The sequence below is a fragment of the Myodes glareolus genome, chromosome 5, assembly GCF_982192425.1.
Source record: "Myodes glareolus chromosome 5, mMyoGla1.1, whole genome shotgun sequence".
In the NCBI taxonomy this organism is placed as follows: Eukaryota; Metazoa; Chordata; class Mammalia; order Rodentia; family Cricetidae; genus Myodes; species Myodes glareolus.
The window spans coordinates 32537215-32550321 of NC_142030.1; the positions used below are offsets into that span (position 1 = coordinate 32537215).

General features: G+C 39.0%; 1 protein-coding gene across 1 annotated transcript in view; it reads left to right on the top strand.

The window, feature by feature from the left end:
- Window positions 1-10403, top strand: part of LOC146894867 (uncharacterized) — a 30202-nt gene extending 19799 nt beyond the window's left edge. Inside the window, exons 3-6 of the mRNA XM_087906637.1 lie at window positions 7359-7485; window positions 7763-7823; window positions 8936-9019; window positions 9104-10403. Of these exons, the coding sequence (XP_087762763.1) occupies window positions 7359-7485; window positions 7763-7823; window positions 8936-9019; window positions 9104-10403 (1572 nt within the window). The remainder of the gene's footprint in view (window positions 1-7358; window positions 7486-7762; window positions 7824-8935; window positions 9020-9103) is intronic.
- Window positions 10404-13107: the final 2704 nt, after the last annotated feature.

Below are 13107 nucleotides of genomic sequence, written 5' to 3' on the forward strand. Positions count from 1 at the left end.
GTTAAGTTTGTATTCATTCTTGGTGATGTTAATTCACCATTTCACTGTTGGTGATGCGTTTTTCCCTTCTTTGGGATTTGCTGCTATGAGACTATCAATTGTCTGTGGTTTTGTTGGTGAGGCCAACTTCCTTGGGTTGGAGTTTTCCTTCAAGTATTTTGTGTAGTCCTGGGTTTTTGGCTAGGTATTGCTTAAATCTAGTTTTGTCATGGAATATCTTGTTTTGTCCTTCTATGGTGATTGAAAGTTTTGCTGGGTATGGTAGTCTGGGCTGGCATCTGTGGTCTCTTAATGTCTGCAAAACACGTGACCACACCCTTCTGGCTTTCATTGCCTCCAATGAGAAGGCAAGTGTAATTCTGATAGGCCTACTTTTACATGTTACGTTTCTTTTTGCCTTTTCAACTATTAATATTCTTTCTTTACTCTGTGTGTTTAGTGTTTTGATTATCATTTGGTGAGGGGACTTTTTTATCTCATCTATTTGGTGTTCTGTAAGCTTCTTGTGTCTACCTAGGCATATCTTTCTTTAGGTTGGGAAAGTTTTCTTGTATGATTTTGTTAAATATATTTTCTGTGCTTTTGAGTTGAACTTCTTCTCTTTTTTCTGTACCTATTATTCTTAGGTTTGTCCTTTTTATGGTGTCCCATATTTCCTGGATATGTTTGGTTAAACTTTTGATAGTTTTAATGTTTTCTTTAACTGATGAATCTATTCCCTTTATTGTATCTTCAGTGCTTGAGATTCTGTATTCCATATCTTGTGTCCTGTTGTTCATGCTTTTGTTTGTGGTTCCTGATCATTTTCTCATGATTTCCGTTTCTATGATTTCCTCAACTTGTGGGGTGTTTTTTTTTTTGTCTCTATTTCAATTTTCAAGTCTTGAATAGTTTCTTTCATATGTGTGATTTTTCTTTGTTTGTTTTCTTTAAGGGATTTGCTGATGTCTTCAAATTTTCTGTCTTTTCCTCCACTTCTTTGAGAGAATTTTTCATTTTCTCTTTAAAAGATTCTAACATTCTCTTGAAGTTATTTTTAGGGCATTTTCTTCTGCTTCATCTATTTTTAGTTGTTCAAGTCTTGCTGTTGCAAGGTCTTTAGGTTTCAATGGTGTTGTGTTGCTCTTGCTGTTGCATGTGTTCTTATCTGTTCTACTCATCTTTTCCTCTAGTACATATGGTTGGGGCTATCAGAGATTCTGTTGATTAGTCTTCTAGGTGCCAATGAATTCAAAGCTCAGATGGTTGTTTCTCTTGGTATAGTCAGTGCCACAGTTCTAGTTACCCTGTTGTTTACTCTGTGTTCCTAGAGATAGCTCAGCCCTCCTGGGCTTTTCTCCAGTCCCTTGGAGTTTGCTGTCTCAGGCCCACTTTGGCCTGCATTGCTGGCTTTGACCTCTTTCTGTAAATCCTGGTCTGGATCCCCTCCTGCAGAAGTGCCTGTCTTGGAGTTGGTCCTGCAAGGGTCTCTGGCTCCAGTCTACTGCCTCAGAATTCCCAGGCTTGGGTGCACCCAGAATAACAGAAGACCTGACTCAGGCTTATCCCTCAGAGGCCTCACACTCAAGTCTGGCCCCACAGAGATCTCTGATTCCTGCCTACTCCCTTGGCAGTCCCAGATTCATGCGCAGAACCACAGAGGTCCTGGCTCAGGTCTCGTTCGTTGGAGGTCCTAGACTCATGCCCAGACTCACAGGAGTCCTGGCTTAGGTCTACTCCCTTGAAGGTTCCAGATTCACATCCTAACTCTCAGCAGTCTCTGGCTCTGGCTCAGTCACTCAGCAGTTACTCCCCTGTACCTTTTCCAATGCAGTTTGCTGTCTCTGGTGCTCTGGACCAGGTCGCTGGCTCAGACCTCCAGACATTCTTTTCTTTATCATAGAAAATGAGATCCCATCGGTAGTCAATACTATTGTCTAAAAAGTTAATACATAAGAAGACATCAAGTGAACCTCTTCAATTTTTGTGGAACAAGCCTCTACACTAAAGTCATTTTTTGCTATTGTTAAAAGAGAAAACGGGAGTGCATAGGATGAGTCCTGCTCAGTGATTTCTTGGAGTTTTATTTTTGTATCAAACCTGTAGTTCTTATTTAAGGAATGGTAATATGTATTTGTAGGTCTCTCTTTGTGTCATTGTTTGTCAGTGGAGCCCATTTTTGTTGTTATTTTATTCATTGTTATCCAAGTATATTGTTAATATTCTGCAAAATGGTGGTCTCACCAATTTTGTGTTCAGAAAATTTCTCATGTTATGAGTTCCTTGAGTTTGTGTTGGTTTGGGAAGTGAGACAGTTTTGGTTTCCTCTTCTTGATCTTAGATACTTGCCTCTTTCCATTTCCTGGCATCTTCATGCTTTTGTTTTTTCTGCTTATGTGATTGATTAGTACATTGACTTTTGAATCTTTATAGCCCTCTTGTATATTATTGTCTCTTTCCTAATTAGCCTCAGCTATCAAGATAGCATAGCCTAGAGTGATCTGAGGGAATACCAATTGAGGGTATGTCTAGATCAGAATATCTGATTACTGTGTCTGAGAGAGATTGTGTTGATTTTGGGCTCTCTCTTCCATAGAGTTGGCAATATCTTGACCAGGCAGACCTGGGATGGATAGGAGAGCTAGCTGTGCACAAGACACCGACAAAGCAAGAGAGAAAGCCAGAAAACAATTCTCCCTGTTTTGCTCTTTGGTATTAGCTTGAGTTTCTATCCTAAGCTCCCATAAGGAAGGACTGTAAAATAGGAGTAGCAACCAAATAAACCTGTTCATTACCTGAGTTGCTTTTGGTTAGATAATTTAATAACAGCAACAGACCAGAAAGTTGGAACAAAAATAGGACTCAAAGAGATTTTGTTGCTGCTAGGTACCTGGAAATGGTGCTTCTTGGAAGAATGTTGAAAATATCAGAACTTTAGATGGCAAAAACCATAGAGAGTGGGACAAAGAGCTTCATCAGTTCTTCTTGTAGGACGAAGAAGATGGGAATGTTGAATGATGGACAGTGGAGGTCAATGGTGTAGGATTTTAGTGGGCAATAGGCTCTGTAGGGAACCTTGGTATTGACCTACCTGCCTTGAGAGACCAGTGTCATGGGTAATTCAGGTTAAATCTGGGGTTTATGGGACATAATGTGCTTCCAAGGTCCTGACAGACTATTGCATTCCCTCAGGCAGCGAAATATTCGGGCTGATTTGTGCTTTTTTTGTATGATCCCTTAGTAGTCAAATAATCATGAAAGCATTTTTAAAAAATATTTCTTTATTTACTTATTATGTATACAGTTTTCTGTCTGCATGTATGCCTGCAGGCCAGAGGAGGGAACCAGACCTCATTACAGATGGTTGTGAGCCACCATGTGGTTGCCAGGAATTGAACTCAGGACCTTTGAAAGAGCAGGCAATGCTCTTAACCGCTGAGCCATCTCTCCAGCCCCTGAATCAGGAAAGCTTAGAAGGACAATTGGACTTAGACATTAATCTTGTATATGTGGTAGAGGATGCAAACTTCATTGTATCCTGGAAACTACAACTGTATGGATCCTAGAAATTTCCATTTTCTTCTGTTTCTGATAAAGAAATAAAGAGTCAGCAAGGAATTCAAGACCATGATGTGTTCATCCATCTAGACAGTTTATCTGAGCTAATGGTAGCTCACCAATTCCAAATGAACTGGGAATAAATGAGTGTGTAAACAAACAAGTCCCTGTGGATGACAGTTGGGTCAGACTAAGGGGCCACTGATAATGAAACTGGGATTTGTCTCTACTGCATGTACTGGTTTCTTGGAATCCTATTCTTTTTGGATGTATACCTTGCTCAACATGTAGTAGGGAGGGGCTTGGACTTTCCACAGGGTGGGGTGCATTGGAGGGGGTGGGGTTGGAGATTCTGTGGAGGGATTGGGAGGCGAATGGGAGGAGGGGAGGGAGTGGGAATTTGAATTGGTATTTTTTAAGCAATAATGAAAAAAAGGGTGGAAAAAAAGAAAAGAAATAAAGAGTCTGATTCCTCTCAATAAGACATAGCCTTGCCTTACTATGGCCTTTCCAGCCCAAGTCTGGCTTCCTTCCTCGTGGCCCCATCAGGTGATTGTAGCTTGGTACATAAGCACAGGTGCTTAGAAGAATTCATGAAAATTTTATCTAGAGATCATTTGTGTGATATTTTTACCCCTATCTTTCTTATTTTCTCAATGTGCCGAGAAAGTAAGCAAAGCAGAAATAAAACGGAATAGACTGACTTCTTATACAAAATATTGCTTCTATTCGATGGTTATTACTGATGGCTCATTCAGGTCTAGAGTGAAAAAGAAACAAGTAGGAAGAAATAAAAAATGTAGCTGCAAGTTTCTCTCCTGTTTACCAGCTACCAAATAACTACTCAGAGGCTTATATTAATTATGAATATTTGGACAATGGCTCAGACTATTACTGGCTACCTATTACGTTTAAATTGACTCATACTTTTTATATATGCTTTGCCACATGGTTCATGGCTTGTTATGTCACATCTTGTTTCTCCTGTGCCTCTTGGATTCTTGACTTCATCTCCTTTCTCTCTGTATCCACTTGGATTTACCAGCTAGCTATATTCTGTCCTGTCATAGGCCAAACAGCTTTATTCATCAACCAATAAAAGCAACACATATTAATAACATACAGAAGGTAAAGTCTGTGTTTTGTTAATTAAAACTATACTAGGTAGTTTCAGATGGCAGTCCAGTGGTGAAAAAGGTGCGGACAGTGTCAAGAATTTCAGCACCATCAAAGCGTAGAGCCTGACTGTGCATTTGAAGCCTAGGGACATGCTCCAGGTGTAAGACTGCATCTAGTTAAGTCCTTAATTTATGGAAGGAGTATATACAGTAATTTCTTGTGTCAGAACAACATCATGCAGAATTTGCAGCAAATTTTGCCCAAACTTGGCGGGGTCCATCTAATCTTGGCAGGATCACCTATGTCATACAGATACAGAAAACAAGAAAGATGTAAAATGTAAAGGTCATGGGTTCTTCTCTGTGGTTAGCTCATCACGATTGTACTCATCTATGTTTGGCAGAGTCAGAGCTGCAGTGAAGAAGATATTGTAAGTGTTCATTACACAAAATGGTGAAGATGAAGCTGGGTTGCATTTCAGACCACAGGATGTTGAGATACCAAAGCTATGAGGCATCTGCCATGGAGAACTGCATAGGGGCGTGGAAGTTGCAAGAGTGAGACACAAGAGAGGTTGCAGGGTGCTGTGTGATATTTTGATCATAGTTTAATCATGAAGAATGTTTGGAGTCAGAGAGCAAAGCTTACATATTTATTGAACAAAAATGGCATAGGGGTTTGGAGGGCTGTCGATAGGAGACAAGAAGAAGTATGGTTCAGATGAGAGAAGATCATGGGCTTTATTTAGATGTCAGAATGGAAAAGGGAGGAGTCCCTGGTGGCTTCTCCACTGCTTCTCTGACAACCCCCATATCTGACTTCCACTTTATAATGATAAAGATTAATGAGTTAACACTTCATCTGGCCCCCTGAAAGACATGCTTAGTAAACAGAAAGTGGAAATTAAGACTCCCAGATATAGATTACACAGTAGTTTATTATCTTTAAAAGTTTTTAATGCTAATGAAAAGGAAATGGCAGCTTGCAGAAGCCATGGAGCCACCAGAGGGGAAAGATGCGAGCTCCCAGTTGGTACCTTGCTGGTTGGCAAGGAGGCATGTTCACTGCCTCTGAGAGACATTCTCTTTGCACCAGATTTAGGGTCACAGTGGGTCTGTGCCACCTTTAAGCAATGTGTAACACTTTGTTCACAGACCCATTTTACTGCTTGGCTTCCTGAGAGAGCCAGAGTTTGTACTGCCAGCATGAACCAGGAAGCCACCATTTTGAAACCACATGTATTTCTGCTACCAAGAATCAGGAAGACCTCTCTTAAAGGACCCATGGCACCCTGTTTACTACCAGCAAATAGAGCCTGTCAAAAATAAATAAATAAATACCGGCTACCAATAAGTTGTGCTTAACTCTGTTGTTGGTTTTTTTCGGCCTAGAATTGCTTTCCAAGCTCTCTCAGGTTTTCTGAATGTAGTCAGTCACATTGGTGCCAATTTCTAGGTGGAAGTGTTCATTCATGCTCAGATGGCCAGAGCCAAAGTAATCATACAGAAACTACAGTATTTGCAGTGCTATTTAGCCAATAGCTTAAGATACTTCTAGCTATATCTTATTTCCTAAACTAACCCATCTCCATTAATGTGTATATCACCATGAGGTTGTGGCCTACTGCCAAGTTTCTGGCTGACTCTGGTGAGGGCATCTGTCTCCTGCAGAGGCTACATGGCTTCTCTCTGACTTTGCCTACTCTCTCTCTACATCTCTGCTCTGATTTCCCTCCTGACTTTACTGTGGTAAACCATTGGCTGAAAACAGCTTCATTAATTAACTAATAAAAGCAACACATATACAGAAGGACTTCCCACACCATACATGGATATGCCCCATGTATGGACCTAGTCCTTACAGTGATCAAAATATGGTACCAGAAACCTCGAACTTGGAATGATGGTAACTTGGATCTGCCATCTAAGTCCTTGAACCCACCTGTATGCAAGGCCAGGAGGGCTCTTTACTGTCAAGCCATATTTCCTGCACAGTATTGATTATTTGTGAACATCATAAATGTTGGTAACGATTTTATTTGGTTATTTGTAACTTTTAAGCACACAGTGCCTTTTGGTAAAATCTTATTGATATTACAATTTAAATTGAGGCATTTTAAGTTTCTGGACGATGAATACAGAGCTGGAGTGAATGCATAGCTCTTTGTAGGAAATTCAGAAAAAACTCTGGGTTCTTTTTATCTTTATGTTTGTTTGATTTTTCATGGTAAACAGGGAGTTAATATGTATTTCTGACTGTCCTAGAAGTGATTTCATAGATTATGCTGGCATTCAACTGAGAGGCAGATATTCATGCCTCCAACTTCTGAGAGGTAGGATTAAAGACATGACCCAAGGCATACAGCTTGACTCTCCTATTTTTTTCTTTGTAGTTAGGAATTAATCATCCATAGAACATCTCTCACATGTATTATGTACTGTTCATTTGTTCACGTGTCTTTCATTGTTTGCTAATAGGCATTTCTCGTGCAAGTGATCTTCCTTTCATAGGCTTCATAAATGACAGGTGAACCTCCTATTTAGTTTGCTTCTCAAGTGACTTAGTGATTAAACTATGATGTCTGTGTCATGGAGTAAGTACAGGAAAAACCACATTTCTATGACCATACTGTCAAAGAAGTATACATTTACAGTGCTGTCAATATCATGCTTTTTGTTTTACACATGTATGGGATATTTTAGAATACAGTGACATATGATGATGTGCATGTTGACTTCACTTGGGAAGAATGGAGTTTGTTGGATACTTCCCAGAAGACTCTCTACAAAGATGTGATGCTGGAGACCTATGGAAACCTTACTACTATAGGTAAGACAGAATTTTCTTTCATGTTTCAAAATAAGGGTTAAGTATGAGAGCTAAGCTAGTTCCAGGACAGCCAGGACTGTAACACAGAGAAATCCTGTCTCAAATAAAAAGTACTCAAAATCAGGAAAGAATCGTTCATTGGTGACTGATGGTCTTTTGTAATATGACTGAGAAAGAAGAAGAAGTCAGGCATGGTTGTAAGGTTCACTGAAGATAGTAATTAATTTTTTAAAAAAATTTAACTACATAACATACATTTTCTCTTACTATATTTTAGGATACAATTGGGAAGACCATAATATTGAAGAACATTGGCAAAGTACTAGAATACATGAAAGGTAATGTTCAATCTATAAGCTGAGAGGAATTTACCTTTGAAGAATTTGCAATGTTTCCTAAAAGTTTTAAAAGGAAGCAACAATGTAGATAATAAAGTGTACCAATGTTTATTGAATTCTCACAGAATTGTATACCTCAATTTTAGGTAACCAAACTGCATTTGTAGGCCATTTTTTAAAAGAAAGAAGTTAAGAAAACAATGCCTTAACCTATATCACCATTTGAATCATAATACAAGAGCTATGTTGTAAAATTGTCAATCCATTTATTTCATACTATTCATGTAATAAAAGGTATACATTTTGAAAAGTGATAAATATATCTCTAAAACTGTCTACTACACTAATAGTCCATAGAAAAGCTAATGTAACCCATGTACTTGTGACTATGCTAAGTTTAGAGAGGGGGTACTCAGAGTAGAGCATCAAGGTTTTGTTGTTATGCAGAAATATGCAGAAACATAAATCCAGATACCACAAGTCTATGAGGACATAAAGTTAAACTGGGAAAGTGTGGTAACCTTACATTTATTATTTTTCCTTAAGTAGGTACATCATATGCTACTGTCTATGCAAGCCATGTGAGCATAGGGATGGGTCTAGCTATACCTCTCTCTCACAACAATTAGAAGATGTGTAGCGGTCTACATGCTGCATATACTTGTTGAATTTGACGAACAAGTGTACAAGTAATAGGAATAGGAATACTATGAATACTAGCAGTATTAGAACTGTGTGAAAATTTGTGTTTGTCATACTTCACTTAAGAAATATAGTATCACTCACAGTATAGAAAACTTTATGTATGCGATAAGGGTAGTAAAGTTTTGAACTTTTTTCATTTCCTTTCAAATATGTGAAAATTCTCATAGAGGAAAAAAGATTCTGTAAATGTGAACTATGTAATAAAGGATGTTATTATCATTCATCTTCAAAGATGCAAAGCAAGCCTTAATGTAGGGGAACAACATGAGTTTAAACACCATTATAAAACCTTAAGATATAATTCCTCTTTAAAATTGAATCAAATTTTATATTAACTCATAGAAATGAAAATATTCAACAATGTATTCAATGTCATTATGCTTTGACATGTATCATTATCATTGCAGGAATGAAAGAAGTCAAACTAGAGGGAAAACTTCTTCATATACTCAATGTGTTGAAGACGTTGCACGTGACAGTCATCTTAAGAGGCATGAAAAACCACAAAATAGATTGAAACCCTATGAATGCAATGAGTGTAGTAAAGCCTTTGCACAACACAGTCATCTTCAAAGGCATAAAAGAACCCATACAGGGGAGAAACCCTTTGCATGTAATCAGTGTGTTAAAGCCTTTGCAGTTCGCAGATCTCTTTACAAGCATGAAAGAAGCCACAGTGGAGAGAAACTCTATGAATGCAATCAATGTGGTAAAGCCTTTGCACAACACAGTCATCTTCAAAGGCATGAAAGAACCCACACTGGAGAGAAACCGTATGATTGTAATCAGTGTGGTAAGGCCTTTGCACATCGCAGTACTCTTCAAATACATCAAAGAACCCATACTGGAGAGAAACCCTATAAATGCAATCATTGTGGTAAAGCCTTTGCACATTCCTCTCATCTTTACAGTCATGAAAGAATCCATACTGGAGAGAAACCCTATCAATGTAATCAGTGTGGTAAAGCCTTTGCACAACACAGTCATCTTAAAAGGCATAAAAGAACCCATACTGGAGAGAAACCCTATGATTGTAATCAGTGTGGTAAAGCATTTACAGATCACAGAACTCTTCAACGGCATGAAAGAATCCATACTGGAGAGAAACCCTATCGATGTAATCAGTGTGGTGAAATCTTTGCAGTTCGCATATCTCTTTACATTCATGAAAGAAGCCACACTGGAGAGAAACCCTATGAATGTAACCAGTGTGGTAAAGCCTTTTCAGATCACAGAATTCTTCGAATGCATGAAAGAAGCCATACTGGAGAGAAGCCCTATAAATGCAATCATTGTGGTAAATCCTTTTCAGATCACAGAATTCTTCGAAGGCATGAAAAAAGCCATACTGGAGAGAAACCCTATAAATGCAATCATTGTGGTAAAGCCTTTGCAGTTCGCAGTAATCTTCAAACACATCAAAGAAGCCATACTGGAGAGAAACCCTATCAATGTAATCATTGTGGTAAATCCTTTGCACAACACAGTACTCTACAAAGGCATAAAAGAACCCATACTGGAGAGAAACCCTATGATTGTAATCATTGTGGTAAAGCCTTTTCAGATCACAAAACTCTTCAAGAGCATGAAAGAATCCATACTGGAGAGAAACCCTATGAATGTAATCAGTGTGGTAAAGCCTTTGCAGTTCGCAGTACTTTTCAAAGGCATCAAAGAACCCATACTGGAGACAAACCCTATGAATGTAATCAGTGTGGTAAAGCCTTTGCCCAACACAGTCCTCTTCAAAGGCATAAAAGAACCCATACTGGAGAGAAACCTTATGATTGTAATCAGTTTGGTAAGGCCTTTGCACATTGCCGTAGTCTTCAAATGCATGAAAGAACCCATATAGGAGAGAAGCCTATGTGTTAAAGCCTTTGTGTGTCATAGTACTTTTCACATACATGAAAGAAGCCATACTTACACATTGTTTACATTTTGAAGGCATTATCCTCATTTGTTGCACATTTGTTTACAGATTATTTAATATTTGGACATGAATTTTTAGTCTTTAAGTTAAACAGATATTAAATATTATTGTTCAATAGTTGTTCATGTTTGTTGTATACACATTCATATCAGTTAAGTCCTTTAGATAGATAGGTAGATAGATAGATAGAGGTTGTATTTTGTCTAGATAGGAAGTTTTAACCACTCAAGGATCTGTAGAACATAGCGTTGAAATAACTTAGGGTTCTGTTGACATGAGACATGATTGCTCCTGACAGCATCAATCTACTCCCAAGAAAATGTTTAACAGCGAAGACACTCCACTTAAAGTTTGTTTTCTTTTTGGCACAATTGGTCTTTGGGCAAGGAACTGCCCACACCTCAACCACTGACAAAGTACATGGTTTTCAGATATGGATAAGCAGGACACAAGGGAAAAGACTGTCAAATCTTGCCCAGACAAGGTAAGATGGTTCTGAAAATTTTCCTACCTTTGAAAATGGATTGCCAATTACACCAGGCCTTAGCCAAAGTTGGTTGCTTCAATGTTGCAAAATGAGACTTTGGGTGATGACTTAGATAGCTAATTGTCTCTGCCATATACTGCTTACTTTGGAAGCTGCTTTGCTGTACTTTCTGTCTGCTCAAGTAATATTATGTCCCTTCTCAGGCCTTCAGTGGGGCTGAAGATTTTATAGTCATATTTACTGTGCTCTTAGGATCAAGCCAAGCCATTTCCTATACAAGTCTTAGACTCCTAGGATAGAATGTTTATTAAAACATTTTGCATGCATTCCTTGCTTAATATTGTTTATGCTGCTTGTAATTCTAATTATAATTGATATCCGTTCCTGTTGTATATAGTTTTGTATTGGGTTTGATAGTCTTACATAAACAAAAGCAGGAAGTGCTGTTGGAGCACATTCCACCTCTTCAGCCAGTAGCATTTAAGATACCAGCCCACTTGAGTGTGGTCTCTAGTAATGTAAAAAGCATCTGTAAAATGTATGCTCTGTCTTGCTTCTGGCTCCTGTTTCCAAATGCTAGACTCTGTTGCCTTTTTGCACAGAAGACTGTTATCTAGGACAGTGATCTGTACGTTTCCCCTAAAATAAATAATCCTTTTATAAATCTGAAGTGGTGTGGGATTATTTTATGTCTTTCATCTTCACTGTGTCTGTTCAGTGGGTATCTGCCCATTTACTCCCTGTCAGAGGCAGCCACTCTTTTGGATTCATCCCTTCCATGTAAATCTCTTGAATGAGTTTTGGGTGAAGACATTTCACCAGAGTGATCAGAAAATCTGTAGTGATTTTGAACATAGAAACATTGATCGCCTCTGCTGGCAAATACCCTTAAAGGAACAGAGGAGAAGTAGCAACTTTTCACCAGAGATTGCAACATTTCTGCAGCAATTTCCCCTATACTTAAGTGAAGCAGAGAAGAAGCAATTTGTGCTAAAGCTGAGAAAAAATTGAAATCTCTGTTAGGAAACTCCCTTGTAGAGTGAAATGTAGAAGCATTGGACACTTCTGCTGGAAAATTCTCTCAGGGCAGTGGAGCAGAACAATAATGGAATCTCTTCTTTGAAACACTCTTTGCAGTGTAGAGCATGGTCCAGTTATAATAGTTCTCTGTTGGAGAGGAGCAGGATTGCTACATCCTACAGGGAGCACATCCCCCACTGGAACACAGCCTCAGGTATAATTAGAGATCCTTACAGTCAGGATATGTCAGGGACCAGCTTTGACAAGGATAGCACTTACCACTAGGAGTATGGGAATTAGAAAAATAAGGAAAGATTCAATACGGGCTCTGTGTAACCCTCCCATAATCCTGCACCCATACTTGGGGGACATAAGAGGTGAGTATGCAGCAGTCTTGTGGCTCCAGATCCTCAACTCCCTAAGTCCTCCATGTGGGGAAAAAGCCAGGGGCCCCACCCCAGGTCCCTTGTCCATTCTAGCTGCCATCAGGGAGCTTGCCAGCTAGCCCTCAATCCACCTTGACCCCAACTCACCATTCTCTGTGAGCTCAGTGGAACCCTGCCATATATCCTGCCTCACTTCTTAGGGGACATAAGAGTTCCCTGGGCATTTCTAGCTGTCAGCAGGGAACTTCCCTGCTAGCCCTAACCCACCATTTCCTGTGATCTCCATGGAGTCCTGTGAAACACAGCCTGCGCTAATGCTGAGTGGACCTAAGAGATAGCCACAGCAAAAACTGGACCAGGAAGTTAAGACACTGCTGTTCTCATCTGAATGAACAGATGGGTAGGCACCAATGCAAGAACTCCAACATCCTAAAATACAACATGGTAACACCAGAACCCAGCAGGAAAACTTAATCATCCTAACCCAGAAGATGGAGAAGAAAATGACTTTAAACACAACTTTATGAAAATCCGGGAGAGCTTTAAAGAGCAAGTGAAATCTCCCTTAAAGAAATATACCAACAGAAAGCTGGAAGAATTTAATAAATCTTTCATAGTAATCCAAGAATACAAAGAAAAAGCAATCAAACAGGTGAAGGAAACATTTCAAGACTTGAAGATTGAAATAGAGATAATAAAGAAAACACAAGTTATTGAGGGAACTTGGGAAATGAAAAACCTGGGTAAATGAAC